At 42.6% G+C, this 16,644-nt stretch overlaps 1 protein-coding gene across 1 annotated transcript; it reads right to left on the bottom strand.

Annotated features, from left to right (window-relative positions):
* Positions 1–8,887: 8,887 nt before the first annotated feature.
* LOC147887621 (hydroxycinnamoyltransferase-like) lies at positions 8,888–10,352 on the bottom strand. Its single transcript, XM_087393067.1, has 2 exons — positions 9,924–10,352; positions 8,888–9,817 (listed from the first exon to the last, which is right to left on the bottom strand). Exons 1-2 carry the CDS (start codon positions 10,350–10,352, stop codon positions 8,888–8,890), a joined length of 1,359 nt encoding a protein of 452 aa, XP_087249193.1.
* Positions 10,353–16,644: the final 6,292 nt, after the last annotated feature.

Below are 16,644 nucleotides of genomic sequence, written 5' to 3'. Positions count from 1 at the left end.
ATGAAAGTCATCTCCCATGAAAGGAATTTGGTGCCTGTATTTCATGTGATTCCTGCATCTAGGATGTCTTGAGCTTCAACTGTCCTAAACCCTTAGTCTGTAAGGTTGTCACAAAAGTGGGCCAAGCGCTTACAAACTTGGGTTCCTCTATGAATAGATACTTTATGTAATCTATGGGAACCCATCTCTTTGAAGTGAGGTCAAGTGTATAGGCAAAATTTGAGAAATTATCTTGCATGTAAAGGATGAGATCTGAGAAGTCATCCTTGGCTTGCATATATGTGCCTAGGACATCTAAAGTCCTATCAAACACTAAAAATAGATCTTCCTCACAATCTGCAAATGTAGTTCGTGAGATGAGGTCATGGAACGCAGTTCTAGCTGAATCCATGGCAAATAGCAGTTGATGGGGAAAGTAACTTCTGAGGACGGGGAGTCTCTATGGCTCTCTAAATGTGAAAGTGAGAATGTGATGTAAAAAGGGCTCTTACCCCTTAATATATATCAAAACCCTAAAAATTAAAATTAATCATAAAATCCCCAAATTTTTTGAAAAACATTTACCACCACGAACTGAAAGGAGAAAACATTAAAAGAAATAACATTTTAATTTAATTGTCCATCATCTTTTGAAACAATAACTAGGATTTGACAGACAAAAAATTAAATGCTGCACTAGTCAAACACATTGTTAGCAATCTTCAAAGTTGTAGGAGGAATGAAATTGGCACTATGCATGCACTTCTCCACACGGCGACTGATCTTACCACCGTTTAAGGTAAAGTAGAAGGACTCTGACATGCCATCCTCCATGACCAATAGGTGTTCTCGCACATCCCTTAGAGTCCATTGCGATGTGACATTCACATTCTTGACATCTCCCTCTTCAACATCAATAGACAAACTTACCCTTATATTGTCTTCATCATTAGAGTCTAGGGGAAGCCATCGGCCATTTGTTTTCTTCCAGCACTTGTACTGAAAAGCTAAATACAAAATTTGGCATGACAAATGGTATCTAATAACCACATTGTCTTTACATGCATGACATTGAAACACATCACCCTTTTGGTCACCTGACCTGGTTCCCCAATTCATCCCAAGTAAATCTTCAAGAGCTTTTTTATCTACACGCTTGTACGACCACATAGTTTTTGTTCTATGCATATGTATATTCTAAAATAAACAAGCAAAAATGTGCAGAGGCATAAACCAAGATAACCTTGCCCATTTGGATCCAAATGTAAACTTCATGGCCATGCCCACATCCTTTACAATCTTATCCTTGTACGATTGCAATGTCCTCGAGTCCACATTACTGCAATCCATGTCTTGAAGTTGTGGTGGTGCAATGGTTTGCAGATGGCCATAGCTTGGTCGCATTATACCAATACACATTCTTCATTCGCAAGGAGGCCAACTTCTCCCTAGCATGCATTTGCTTACCTAAATCCTCATGAATCACAGTGAACTTATCTATGAATGATTCAACTGGTTCCCACTCCTCGAGGTCCGAAGGGAAGACATCTGCCACCATGAATAAGAGCTCTTAGAAACCAAACACAAAATTTCCAAATGGACTCATTACACTTATAGGTGAAAAAGGCACATAGATAGAAAGGCTCACAGTGTGATGGTATCGTAGATTGATTGAATGATGGAGGAAGCTGCATATCTTTTCCCATGTAAACATGTTGCACTTTTGCGAGCCATCCTTTCTTCCCAAACTTGAACTTCAAGATGTGCCCCTTCCACTCATGCAAGATGTCACCTCTCTTGCTCTTGGGAAGCTTATGTGGACATTTGGCTGATCCTTTCATCACTATCCAGTGATTTAAGCTGTAGGTGCAAGGGATCCACTCATCCAATGCATTTCTGGTGTTGCGGAAGACACAAGAGGTCACAGCATTGCGTGGTCTTGTAGCCTTTCTCCTCACCATGCTTGCAGAGGTTGCAACAGCAAGAATGGGACTCCTACACAAGGCAATGCAGCTCCAACAAAGGCACAAAAGAGGGAGAAGGAGAGGGACAGAGCAACAACAATAGAAGCATAGGAGAGGGAGAAGGAGAGGGACATAGCAGCATCAATAGAAGAACAGGAGAGGGAGAAGGAGAGGGACTGAGCAACAGCAACAAAGGCACATGAGAGGGAGAAGAAGAGGGACAGAGCAGCTCCAACAGAGGCACAGGAGAGGGAGAGGGGAGATAGAGAGAGAGAGAGAGGAGCTACAGCAAGAAGGCCAAAGCAGGAGGGAGCAAAGAAAGAGGGGGAAGAGGAAAAATGCATGGGATTTGGTTCAAATCTGAGTGATTCGGCAAGCTGGACTAGAACAGTGGGGGGAAGAGGCCCTAGAAAGAGGGAGGGGAGAAGAAAAATTCGCCACAAGGGCCCTACCATCCCACTGAAGGCAGTTTTGGGCTCATGTGGGGGAGGTGCACCTGGTAGGAGGGTCAAACATGGGTTAAGAGGGGGGGGATGGTTTGGGTGGTCCCTAGTGTAAGGGGAGCAACCAATAGGGGCTCTCTACAGGCCTGCCCACCCTCCACCCCAACATACCATTTGCACAACAATATGGTCAAGACTATGATGAGACTTATGCTCTAGTAGCAAAGATAGATTCCATACGGTTCTTGATATCACTAGCAACACTCAGTAGATGGAATGTGTAAGAGCTCGATGTCAAGAATGCATTTCTCAATGGTTACTTAGACGAGGAAGTTTGCATGCAATAACTAGCAGGTTATGTTGAATGAGGAAAAGAGAATCAGGTTTGCCATCTCTAGAAGAGCCTCTACGGCTTGAAGCAAGCACCTAGAAGTTGGTACAGTAGAATCAACAAGTATTTTGTTGATCTGGGATACATGAAGTTCAATGCAGATCATACTCTACTACAAAGTTCAAGGGGAAGACATTACTATTGCACTTTTGTACGTAGATCATCTGATTGTGACCAGAACTTTATCAAAAAGCTAAAACAAGACTTATCTATAGAGTTTGACATGAAAGATCTTGGACTTATGCACTATTGTCTTGGAATTGAGTTTTGGAGAGATTCAGACAACACTTTTATGAGTCAGCTGAAATATGTTGACAGTCTTGCAAGATTGCAACCACTCCCATGGAACAAGGTTTAAAACTTACTAAAGATTCAAAAAAGCCTACGGTCAATGACATGTACTACAGGTAGGTCATTGGATCTCTTATATATCTGACTATCACACGACCAGATATTTGTTATGCAGTAAGTTCACTTGCACAACTTATGGCAAATCCAAAACAGTCTCAATGGAATGCAAACAAAAGAGCCTTGAGATACATTAGAGGTACAAGACAATTTGGGATAGAATACAGAGGAATTCATCCAAGGTTTCATGCATACTGTGATAGTGAATATGCCAGAGACCATGAGACTAGGAGATCAACATAGGGATATGTATTTTTCCTCAATCAAGGTGCTATATCATGGTTGTCAAAATAACAACCAACTGTTTCTTTGTCTTTGACTGAAGCAGAATATAGAGCACTCACTACAGGTGCATATGAGGCTACATGGCTGTGAACACTATTGTCAGAAACATACTTATTTGATGAATCAAAGCCAACAAAAATATACTGTGATAATCAATCAGCTCAAGCATTGGCCAAGAATCCAGTATATCACTCCAGGACAAAGCACATTGGTGTCAGAGAGCACTTCATCAGAGAAAAAGTGTTACTTGGTGACATCACACTACATCATTGTGATAGCATGAGAATGTTGCAAACATCTTTACCAAACCACTCGGTAAAGAGCTAGAAACATCGATAAGCTCCTGGTTTGACTCAGAGGAAGGACATTCCCATTAAAGGGGTGTGATGGAATATAATGCTTAGTCCTTCTTGAGGGAAGGCCTACTTCATGATGTTGATCTTGAGGGAAGGTGTTGAGAGAACATGCTCAACATTATGTTATTACATGTGCATAGCACCAACACATATAGAGTGCTATAAAGGAAAGGGCTAGATGCCCTAACCCTAGCCCTAACCATAACCCTAAATAAGTTTGTATATATTCTACATTTTCAACTAAATCTAGTGTACAGTTAGTCATTTGTGGTGTGCTCTCTAGCTATGCCCTCTCTCCTCATCTCCACTCTTCTCCTCTCCCCTCTTTATATTTTGTCAGAAACTCTGGTTGATTTGGTTTCTCAGTGTGAGAATCTTGGAAGTGTTCTTGGACTCATAAAGAGCTGTGAACATATCCCATGCTTCTTTTGATGTCTTTGCTGTGTTGAGCTGTCCTAGCATGACATCTTGCACATTCTCCTTGATCAAATGATATGCATATTTGTCTTTCTTGTCCCATTCTGCCTGTGCTTGGGCAATGTCAGGATCTGCTACATGTTGTGCGGACACTGGTGGTGTAGATGTAGATCCTGCTGGTGCTACAACAACAGGGGGAGTGGAGCTACTGCTAGTTGTCCAATGGTCTAGGTGTAGATCCATCGACACAGTCTCATTTGTCTTGAAGGATAAGAATGGTCTCCATTCCTTATTTCCATGTGTCACAATGGGAATTGTTTAGCTTGGCAGATGCTTCCAAATTGAGGTTGCTAGTCATAGATATGGTGCAAGATATGTACTCAAAGTGCTTGTGAAATCACTGTCTGAATCAATTGCAATACATTGAGTGTATCAAGTGAAAGATGAACTGTTGGTGAAGATAGAACTACAATATTTAATCCAATATGTTACAAGGCTTGTGTGGCAAATGATGTCGAGAATAGCCAAGAGCTTTATAAGGCTTAAATGATGTGCAAAATGCCAAAAAATAGAAAAAATTTAAATCATGTGCTATCTGCCCTCTGATCAATCGATCAATGACTCTGAACACTCTGAAGTCTGCTCATTGAACTATGGAATGTCAAGTTTTAGGAAATGAGATGATGTGAAACCACATGTGAGGGAAGGGACTGATTTCGAGTAGGAACTATATATGAATTTTTGGGCATGGCTTTGATTGGCTTTTGTGGATTATGTCCTATAAGGATGATCTAATCTACTCTGATCTAGATCTAGTGCATGTCGAGCGATGAAGGTGCTGGGTAAGATGCATTGATGTAGAGATTGATGTGTGTGCTAGAAGTGGATTTGTCATCGAGGCTCAAAAGTTTGTAATTCTTGCTACAAAATGTGCGTGTGATGTGACAAGTGCATAGAGCACAAAAATTCGAGCATTTTTCCTTTTTGGAGCACCCTTAAATTCTTCCTAGATTAAGAGATACAGCTTGATCTAGGTGGAGGGGCAAAAAGGGTGCAAATGATGATGTGGCACTTAGAGTCACATGCAAAATGTGTGCTTGCCAAGGGGTGTGCCAGTGGAACATTGATGAGGTGTCACCTATGTACACATGGAAGGTGCCAAGTGTGCCTGTGGAGAGGTAGCGTGCTTAGCAAGGGGTTAGTGCCATGTGAGAGTGATGATGTGGCAAATGACATGGCAGACGGCTACCATGCATCACTTTGACTGGTCAATTGATGACATGGCACTTTGACTAGTCAACTTGATGATGTGCCAAATTGATAGTTGATGTGGCAGATCAAGAGATGTGGCACTATGGGGACTCGGTGCTGCTGATGTGGTAGTAGATGTGGCTAGATGATGTGTCTGGTGAACTGTCAACAAGGCCGACCCTACTCACGTGGCAGATAAGATGTGCCTACATGGCAGATAAGCTTGGATAGAACTGCCAAGTGGTAGAAGGATAACTCTGGTTGACGTGGCATTCACTGAGTTCTTGATGATGTGGTAAGGGATCAAGTTCCACGTGTTGAATCTGCGTGGAGACTCCTAGATACCAAAATTTGTAAGATTCTATTTCGATGCGATGAAATCTAGAGAGATGCCCCAAAATCTTTGAAAGATTTTGTTATCTTCTTGTGTGTGTGCCGGTCATCATCGTAGGAGGCATGAGAAGGCTAGTTTGGCCATGGTGGTCGTTGAAGCCATCTTGGGCTTCTACGCATGCTGAGCATTGTGCAAGCATAGGAGCCATGTGAGAAGCTCCGTGAGCTATGGTGAGGTTCTGGCCGTCTCGTTGGAAGTCTAGCCATGTTGCAAGAGTCGGTGTGGAAGGCTAGCTCTGCTTTGGAGTCATGGCTAGAGAAGCTCTGGCTTCGTGGGTCGATGTAGAAGGCAAGCTTATAGGTGTTGCTTTGTAGCATGATGTTTGCTCTGTGTGGTTGGGAGGTCGTAGACTTGTGTGTTGGCGTCGTTGGTGTGAAGGCTTCGGAGAAGGACGGCTAGAGTACATTGCATGTAATCGGTTGGAGGTCGTGGATGCACCTTCCTTGTAGATGGTCTTTGTGCAGACATTGCCTCATTACACTAGGCTTTGAGGTTGCTCTGGGACTTCTCGGTGTTGCAAGAGCTAGGTTGAATGCTGGCGCCTTAGCTGCTAGTTGTTGTAGAATAAGTCAGTCGTGATGAAGGTTGTAGATTGAGGTCGTAGATGGTTGAAGCCATGTGCCTTATGCGCTATAGAGAGTTGGGAGTTAGACCTTTGTTGTAGCTTTGTTAATCTCGTTGGAGCTCAGTTGGCCGAGGAGCTGTAGCAACGATGGAGTTTGTTGAAGCGTGGATTTCTTACTTTGGTTGTTGGCATCGTTGAAGAAGGAGTCGGCCTTCTTCATTGATATGGCCTGCTTTGTTGAATCGAGTTGTAGAGAGCCTAGCTATAGTTCCAAATACTTGTTATGGCTCTGAATAAATTTGCTGAGGATCCCTTGTAGTCGAGAGCTTGTAGATAGATGCACCTTTGGTAGTTGTTGCTTAGCTCTAGGTTTGCAACTCAAAGGCTTGTAGATAGACTAAGGTCTCAACAATCTCTCCACTAACGTCTCAACAATCTCTTTCAAAGTCGGCAAAAGGAAAATCTCTCTTTCTTTATGGATCTCTCACAAGAACTCACAACAAGAGAACTAAGTCTCTTTCTCACAAGATTCAAGAGTGAAATCTCATCATGAACAATGAACGAAATTATGGACAAAAATCTATAAAGGAATGAACAAAAATTGTATCTCAAAGAATGGTTGAAGATCTCTCACCAGAAGTGGACTCTCACGGAGAACACTCAATAGAACTCTCAATCTCTCAATCACTCTCACACTCTCAAGGATCAGAATGCCTCAACGGAAGGCAAAGAAGCGCTAATACCATGACAAAATATGAAGAGAGGAGAGGAAGAGAGTGGAGATGAGGAGAGAGGGCACAGCTAGAGAGCACACCATAAATGACTAATTGTACTTTAGATTTAATTGTGAAGATGTAGAATATATAGAAACCCTTTTAGGGTTAGCACATCTAACCCTTTCCTTTATAGCACTCTATGTGTTACTGCTATGCACAATATTAAACACATGATGTTGAGATGGTTCCTCAACATGGTGCTCTGTGTTGGTTAGCACAGGCTTGATTCATGCCTACCTCTGAATTTAATGTGCGCAACTGCAAGGATGAGAGCTTCTAGTGTCCGATCTAGCAAGAAGTTCTAGCTAATATTTAGGGCTACGTAGATTAGTTTTAGAAGCCCTTTTATCGAGTTTTAAGTGGGATTTGAACAAGTCCCATCATGCCTAAAGGGGTTAGAGTCAAGGCATATATGTATTTAATGCCCATTTTATATCAATACTATTGACATATTTTTTTAATGATAATCCAAAAATTTAAAAATTTATTGTAATTTACATTACAAAAATTTTAAAAACATTGTGAATTTGAGCGGTGGCATTTTCATATATGATGTCTGTGTGTGCACGCACATGTGCATATTATGTATGTAGGCACAACGCACTTCAACACATACATATGTACAAGTGAATAATGTACTTCAAAGCAATTACACTTGCAAGGTGCGTGCCCGAAAATATGTAACCATACAAAGTGGCTTAATAGGGGCTTTTTAATCCAATAAGTGCACCAAAATTCAAAGTTCTGTAAAGGGCAAGACATGTATTGCCCATATTATCCCTTGAACTCATGTTGTATGTGGAGTTTTCTAGTAGTGCACCCCTCTGGCACTTACAAATTCATCAAAAGTAGGTTTTTATTTGGAAATTTTCTACTACACTACATCATACAAGGGGTTCAATAGTTGATTTTTTGGGAATTTGCTATGGATTAGGACATAAAACCTTTGTAAAAACGGCTATTTTTATTGGCTTGTTCAATGTCTAGAGTTGTTGAATAATAAACCCACTGTGTATGTGTGCGTGATTTTTACAAGTCATACAAGTAGCCAATTTCTTAAACTTCCATCATCATAGAGTCAATCATTACACCTTGAGCGCCTACTTTTTTTGTAGTTTTTTTCCCACACTCATGCACACAACCTTTCATAGAATCCGATTGGGTTTCCCACGAGAGGTTGCTCATCAGTCTACATGCTCCCATTAGGAAATCGAATGCGTTCAGCTATCGAATCCGATTGGGTTTCCCAGGCAAAGCCTTCATTTCTTAGACAATAACAAAAAATATATAATTCCAGCAGTAATAAAAAATGCGAAACTAAATGTAGGACAACGCGGTTGCGCGTTCGTACCGGGGTCATAAGAAGAGCTAAACACGATCCTGGGGTGCAAGGTTGCTGCTATGGTTGTTGAAAATACTATGAATATGAACGGAAAGTGCTGATGGATTTGATCAATAGCTTCTGGAATATAGCTTAGGTTGAAGCTAATTATTACCTGGCGTAGAGGATTAAGCAGGTAAAGAATTGGCTGCAGGTGAAGGATTGGTCGGTCGAAGCTGCTGCATTTGAAAGATTTGAGAACTGCGTGTTGGCAATTCCGGGTCCTACGAATGACGATTGGGTTGAAGCCAAAGAAAGTATTTCTGCTCCATGTTGCTCACGAGCAGTTTCTGTTACGATAGGTGATGGGAGGTGCAGCTATGGCTGAAGCTGTGAGGCAGTCGAAGTTGCTGTTAACGAGCTGCTGCATAGCGTTGGGTTGGAGCTTGATACACACATCTACGCTGCCACCCCCCTCTCGTCCAGGGAACATACAGATCTCTCTCTCTCTCCCAACCCTCCCAGGACGCACTGATTCCGGCTTCCCCCACCCGAAATCTACATCGTAAGCTGGAAATCTGGGTGAGCCCGACACCACCATGCCATACGTTCCCCAAAATTTGGACGGCTGAAAGGGGTTGTTCCTGGCCTCCAGCCACTGCATCATGTCTCGCACCGATTTGTCGCTGATGCGCTGAATTGCTTCGTGCACTCGTACAGCAGTTGCTCCCAAACTCTCTTGCATCAGCTCTCCTGCCGTGGCCATCGCTATCGTCAACTGAAGAACGTTGCCGAAATAGGAATCGGGCAATGGCGGTATCAGTCGTGCCCTGCAGTCCGCTGGTAACAGAGTATGTACTTCTTCTTCTGGCCTCAGTGCACTCACTTGGATGACATTCTTCCAGCAGTATGCGACAAGCGCCTCGAAAGATGTGCAGGAGTTATTTGCTTCCTTGCTTGCCTTCGTTTTCAGCCGCTTGATCGTCTCTCCACTGAAATGGAACACCCTTTCTTCAAGCTGCTTCTTAGGCTTCACTACCAGGTTCGCCAATCTGTCGGGCTCACGTATAAACATGAGCCGCCCTCTCTTCTCCGGTAGATTCTCGATCTTTAAAGCCTCCCTTTCGTGACAAGGAGGTTGGGAAATGGGCAAGCCTCTCCCACATTCTGCCCAAGATGCCATGAAGTGCCAAAAGGAGCGTCCGTCGGCAATTACATGATTCTCAGAGACTCCAATGACGATTCCCCCACCCAGAAATTTCGTAACCTGCAGGGCTTAAGAGGATTACTTTCGATAGAGGACACAGTTGAACAGAAGGGGATTCAAAATTGTGGAATGCCTAAAGAAATAAGAAACTATTAAGGCAGCTCACCTGAACAGCTAAGAAAGGAACGTCAGTGGCGTCGGAGCCCTTCAATTCGGAATATCTCGATAGGTCAGCAAAAAATGGCTGCATTTGAAAGTCCGGACCGAGATCGCAGTAGCGAATGTTGATAGAAGCCTCCACAAAATCGACCCCAGCGTCGTTACAGTCCACCCAAATCCTTTCGTCCTCTCCTATTGAAAGCCTGCCGGCCCAGGGAAAGAACTGCACCAGCGCTACAGACAAACTGTCCTTCAATTTGGAAATTACGGCAGGGTAATCCTCCTCGGCAGTGTCGTAGAAGAGGAGCCCCAACATGTAAGGCACGTGACGCAAGAAGAGGTCGAGGCTGGAGAGGAAGAGGCGGTGGACGGGGGTGGGGAGGGACGGGAAGACGGTGGAGGAGGAGAGGATGGAAACGGAAGCTGTGTTGGCCATGGGGGAGGGGAAATATTTCATGCTGGATGAGGATGGAGATGAGCGAGGAGGGGGATAAATACTGTAGATGGAAGCGAGAGAGGACGCGGCAATGGGAGGGGAGAGTCTGGGGGAAGCGCGGGATGAAGGAGATGAGGAAGATCAACACGGAGAAGTGCTAGGAAGGTGAGGGAGGAAGCGCGCTGTTACTTAAAGATGGACGCGCACGAGAGTAGAAAGGAGCCGCTCTACAGCTCTATTGTGGAAGTCGACGTCCAGAAGTTGTTTTTGAAAGATTTTCTCAAGTCTACGTAAAGAGCCCCTCCCTTCGGCCTTTTGTCAACCCTTTGCCACCCTTTCCCACCTGCTCATCCACACGCTGCGTATGATCTTCTTTGCTTCTGGATCCTAGAGACGATAGCCCATCTCTCCACTTTCACCATAACCCAAAAAGATGCATTTCCTAGACTTAGGATCTAGCTTCTTTCAAAGCTCTTTTGGCACATGTGCATATGCCTCACACCCAAATATACGCAAATGAGAGTAAAAGGGCTTCTTGCCACTCCATGCCTCTTCAGGGATACCACCATCCAAACTCTTACTAGGTGATCTATTGATCACATGCACTGCAGTCTTCATTGCCTCAGCCCAAAAACCACCAGAAAGACTTACATTGGAAAGCATGCATTGCAACCTTTCTTGAATGGACTAGGCATGGATGATCTGTATCCTGGTCATTGTCAGGCCATTGATCCATTTGCTCGTGTGGTCTTGACAGAGCACTACAGGGAGGAGGCACAGAGAGCTTTACTGTAGCAAGAGGGTGCTGATACTTCAATGGTTGCAACGTGTGTTCCATGATGCTTCTCATATGGTGACTTCATGCCAAGTGATGAGGCACAAGCAGAGGAGACACGTCGTATTGAGCGAGAGGCAGAGCTTCGTATATCATTGCAGCAGTGGGTGGAGTAGTAGCTTGGGCGAGACTAGCATCTTCTACATGTAGAGACAATTACTCGAGCTGGATTTGAGGCACGGGTATTTGCAGATGCACAACTTTGGGAGCTGAGGCACGCATACATAGAGGAGGTGAGGGAGGCAGAGATGGCAGTGGTGGCTCGTGCAGCATGCCCTCCTCTTCATCAGGATGAGGCTAGCCCATCCGGCTTTGCCCGAGGGCACATAGCGAACAGTTGGGTAGTGGGTCATACAGGAGCCACGTCAGAGGATGACTAGAGGTTCATATGTGGAGTTATCAGATTCTCATTCAAGATGATTGTTCAGGCTTCACACATATCTTGTTTAGGGATGCACTTCTGCACGATGATGATGATGATGTACACATTCATTTTGGTACTTTCATGATGTTGTTCTTACTTTTATGATGTATGAGAATTTTAGTACTTTCATGATGTTGTTCTTACTATTTATTTATCTCAGTTTATAGTTTGTTCAAATCTAACATAAACATTTAAAATTAGGAGTATTATTTTGAATTTCAGATATCTCAATTCAGACATCTAATAGATAAGGTATTTTAAAAATAATGCCTTGTGAAGTAATTGTAAACATTAAGCATTGAAAAGGTGTTCAAGTATAAGGTCTCTCTCTCTCTCTCTCTCAATCTCAATCTCTCTCTTGTGCTATGAACTTTATCATTTTGAATATCATATTGAATTTTGTATATATCAATGCTTGCAATTATTACACTAATATTGTCACTAATTTTTATAAATTGTAGATTAACAAAAAAATATCAATGTTTAGCATGGAATGGTGCTTAATGGTAGTAACATGTGTCAAACATTAATACATGATTATGTACGATTGGTCCAAATCATATAATACATATATAATTTTTCATAGGTAGTCACTAGTAGTGAGTGCATAAAAAAATGTACGCATTATACTACCAAATCAGTTGGAGTCCAAATCTTGCATGGATGTATGTCTAGGGTAGCCTAAGAGCTATGCAAAGTTTCATGCCCAACAGATAAGTCCACCGGCGTATTTGGTTAGTATGATCGCCATTTTTCATGTGTAGTCACTAGTAGGGAGTGCATGCAAAAATGTATGCATTATACCTTGCACATACGAAATTGATTGGCAACCAAATCTTGCATGGATGTATGTCTTGGGTAGCCTAAGAGCCGTGCAGAGTTTCATCCCCAACAGATAAGTCCACATGCGTATTTGGTTAGTATGTGGGCCATTTTCCATATGTAGTCACTAGTAGGGAGTGCTTGCAAAAATGTATGCATTATATCTTCCTTGGGCTTTCCTTGCCCACTTATCTGAATTTCCTTTGCTTGACGTAAGAAGGTCTTGGCCTTTCTATGGTACATCTTCCCTTGTTGCCTTCTTGCAACAACATCAATGCCATCTCCTCAATGTGAGAGGTTGTTTAAGACCTAGGGCCTATAACATCGATGGGAATCAATGACTATTAAGAAGAGATGCAAGTGGTTGATTCTGACGAGTGCTCATTGATCGTCACTAGACCTGATCCCTCGATCACTTTCCTTCCCATTTCCAACTCTACCTCTCCTTGTTCATGCTGCCTCATTGGAGGAAAATATGAAAATAACTTGCCCATTGACCAAGAGTTTATGGGGATTTGCTATCCACCTAGTGGTGCTCCTTGACTAGTAATTAGCTCCTCACTCCACTTACCCTTCATGCAAGCCCATTGGTTGTCATTATGACTTAGGTTTGACTTATCATTATATTCTTAAATTGTGATTCATTACATTTTTAAATTGATGCTGCCCTTGCACACTCTCCCCTGCATCCAATGCATGCCAACTTTTCTTGGAAGCTCTAAAATTGGGCTTCGCCAGCTTTTCTTTAAAGCTTCAAAAAGGCAAAAGCAACCCCTCTTTTCTTGAACCTCTAAAAGGGAAAAAACACGAGTATGGGCACTATACATGGTTGGGAGTGGCGATTTTATCTTGGCCCTCTTTTCTTGGGGGCTCTAAAAGGGGAAAAGTGGGCTCTAGGAGGGAAAAGTGAGCTGAACTTCGCTACCCTCTTCCTTATCATGATTTGCCACCATTCTTCCTCACCATGGAGTGCCACCATGATTCGCCACCCTTCTTCCTTATTAACTCAAGAGATTTCCACCATGGAGCGCTGCCTTTCTTCCTGACCATGATTCGCCACCCTTCTTCCTCACCAACTTAAGAGCTTGGCACCATGGAGTGCCACCCTTCTTTCTCACCATGATTCGCCATCCTTTTTCCTCACTAACTTAGGAGTTTGCTACCATGATTCAACCATAGACTTTGCTCTTGTTCTTTCAACCACCTTCATCTTTCACTTCTTTCTCTTCTTTTGGAGTTTTGTGATGCTCAGTGGGCTCCAAGCTGGGCTCTCCAGCTATACTCATTTGTTGATCCAAGTTGGTATATGGAAAGGCTCCAATTCTTTTATCTTGTCTCAGCTCACCATCCCAAATGGCCAAAACTGCATGCTTCCATTGAATCTCTCAATGTGGACAATCATCCTAGATTCTAGAGCCACAAGAACCATTGAGTCATTTATACAGAAGATCTTCCCTTGTCTCCCAACCACTTTGATCTCTGCCACTCCAAATAGGCTAAGGTTGAGGACCAAGGTCTGTCGGATCTAACTCTAGCAATGGCACTCCTCCTCATTTACTCCCTACCTACTTTCATCTTCTAGCTCTTCTTTTTGGCCTGTCCTCTGGGTAGTAGCCTTAGCAACGTTTCAAATTGGACAAAGCAGAAATTAGCATTTTTAGATTTTTTGGACATTGTGCATTTTTCCTATTGCACAATATGTTGATAATTGGCTTCTCTTCATTAGCTATAGTATGGACTTGAATGAAGACTTTAAAGTGGTTGACTCTCTCTCTCTCTCTCTCTCTCTCTCTCTCTCTCTCTCTCTTTCTCTCTCTCTCTCTCCCCTTATTTATCACCTGAAGTCTTCCTGAATCCTACACACCATCTCCACCTTTTCTCGCTTCCCCCCCCTTCTCTCTTTCTCTCTCTCTCTCTCTCTCTCTCTCTCTCTCTCCCTTATCTCATACAGTCTTCCTCCACACCATCTCCAGTGGATTCTTTTGTGTTTGCTTTATTTATCTTTGATAGGCCTTCTGAATGATTAAATATCATTTACCTTGTTGCAATTGTGCCAAGGTATGAAGCGTGGTTTGTGAGTAAAACCCCACGTTCATATATGGGCACTTTTTGAATGAGTTGCATCACTCATCTATGACGAGTTATAGACATGCTTTGCTGGGTCTCAAGGTGGATCCTAAAATGTCAATAAACAAAAATTCAAGTTTCATATAACCCAATTTAGTCAACAAATGCAATTCAATTTATTAGAGGAGCTCTATGTAGATCTTTTTTGAATTTGTTGTCTTTTACTCAATAATCAACAAAAACAATTCAACTTATTAGAGGAGCTCTATGTGGATCTATTCTTTTTGTATATGGCTTTGGAGGATTTAAGAATTTCTTTTGTATCATTGTGTTCTTTTGGACATCATTGTGATGAGGACTCTCTCTCTGTCTCTGTCTCTCTCTCTCTCTATATATATATATATTCATTTCTCTCCCGTACCATACATACATGTGAGCATGTATGCACATATGTGATACACAAATGTATATATATGTTCATATGCATTTAGTGAGTGCCCCCCCCCAAACACACACACACACACACACACCACACATATCAGAGAGAGAGAGAGAGGCTCCTTTTAGCACATGAATTGATCGATTCTTAAATTGCTAATCAATTCACCTTGCATACTTGGATTGGCTTTCGAAATTTTGGTTAAGTCTTAACCCATGTCTCTGAGACCTTCCATGTCCTTCTTTCATTCCATTGACCCTCCATCTCCTCCTTCCTCCCAAAGCTGAACTTCCATCTCCTCCATTCCATTGACCTTTTGTCTCCTTCTTTCTCCCAAATCTGCCTCTTGTCTTTCCACCTCCTCCCCACTCAAAGCCTACCTCTTGTCTTTCCACCTCCTCCCCTCTCCAAGCCTCCATCATAGAGCTCTTTCTTTGTGACACGTGATAGGCTCTTCTCCTCCAAGTTGCCATACGTCCTCTCTTTTTTTTTTCTCCTGTTCATGGTTAATAGGTTAAAGATGTGAGAGTGAGGACCCAATCCCATACCTAAGGCCCACCAAGGAGGGTTTATATATTCTGATCAAAACCATCCAAGCATCTGACCAAATTGAATTGTGAATGCATATTTTTGTCTCAAAGTTCATGAAATGAAGCCATACATAGGGACCCCTTTTGTGAATAAAAGGGTCTTTGGGCCTCTTTTGTTTACATTGCCTATATTGGGCAATCAAAAAACAGAGGCCCAAAGACCCCTTTCTTCAAAGAAAGGGCTTTTTGGGGCTATTGTTTCATGGACCATGTGAAACAAAGGCCCAAAATCCCTTTTCGTTGAAGAAAGGGGTATTTGGGCCTCATTTTTTTACATGTGCCCAAAGACCCAAACGAAAGGGGTCTTTGGGCTGAGTCTTTTTCACATGAAAAGGGGTTTTGGGGTTGTTGCTTTCATGTGAAAAAGAGCAGCCCAAAAACCCCTTTTGTCAAAGAAAGGGGTCTTTAAGCCTCTTTTTTCTGCATGGCCAATCTAAAAAAAGAGGCCCAAAGACCCCTTTCTTCGACGAAAGTGGTTTTTGGGCTGTCCTTTTCCACATGAAAGTAGTCCAAAAACCCCTTTCTTTAACAAAATGGGTTTTTGGGCTGCTCTGTTTTAGAAGAAAGCTTTCTCTTTTTCACATGAAAGCAGTCCAAAAACCCCTTTCTTCAATGAAAGGGTTTTTTGGGCTGCTCTTTTTAGAAGAAAGCAGCCCAAAGCCCCCTTTCGTTGAAGAAAGTGATATTTGGGTGAGGCCAAAACACCCCTTTCTTCCATGAAAAGGGTTTTTGGTCTTCTCTTTTTCACATGAAAGTAGCCCAAAACCCCCTTTCATTGAAGAAAGAGGTCTCCCAACAATCCTTTTCACATGAAAGTAGTCCATAACCTCTTTCGTTGAAGAAAGGGGTTTGGGAGACCATTTCTTCAACGAAAGGGTTTTTTGGCCTACTTCCTCCTAAAAATGAGCAGCCCAAAAATCCCTTTTGTTGAAGAAAGGGGTTTTTGGGTTGCTTTCATGTGGAAAATGACAGCCCAAAAACCCTTTTTTTTTGAAAAAAGGGGTCTAGAATGGGCATCTTTGTGGGGTATACAATGATGCAACAACATTGTCTATCTAAAGATAATATTCACCATAATCAAAAAAATTGCTCGGACCAAAAGCTTAGACAAAAGA

The sequence above is a fragment of the Dipteris shenzhenensis genome, chromosome 22 (assembly GCF_047967505.1).
Source record: "Dipteris shenzhenensis isolate YYH24624 ecotype China chromosome 22, Dip_SZ_1.0, whole genome shotgun sequence".
Taxonomy (NCBI): Eukaryota; Viridiplantae; Streptophyta; class Polypodiopsida; order Gleicheniales; family Dipteridaceae; genus Dipteris; species Dipteris shenzhenensis.
This window is presented reverse-complemented; position numbering and strand designations above follow the sequence as displayed.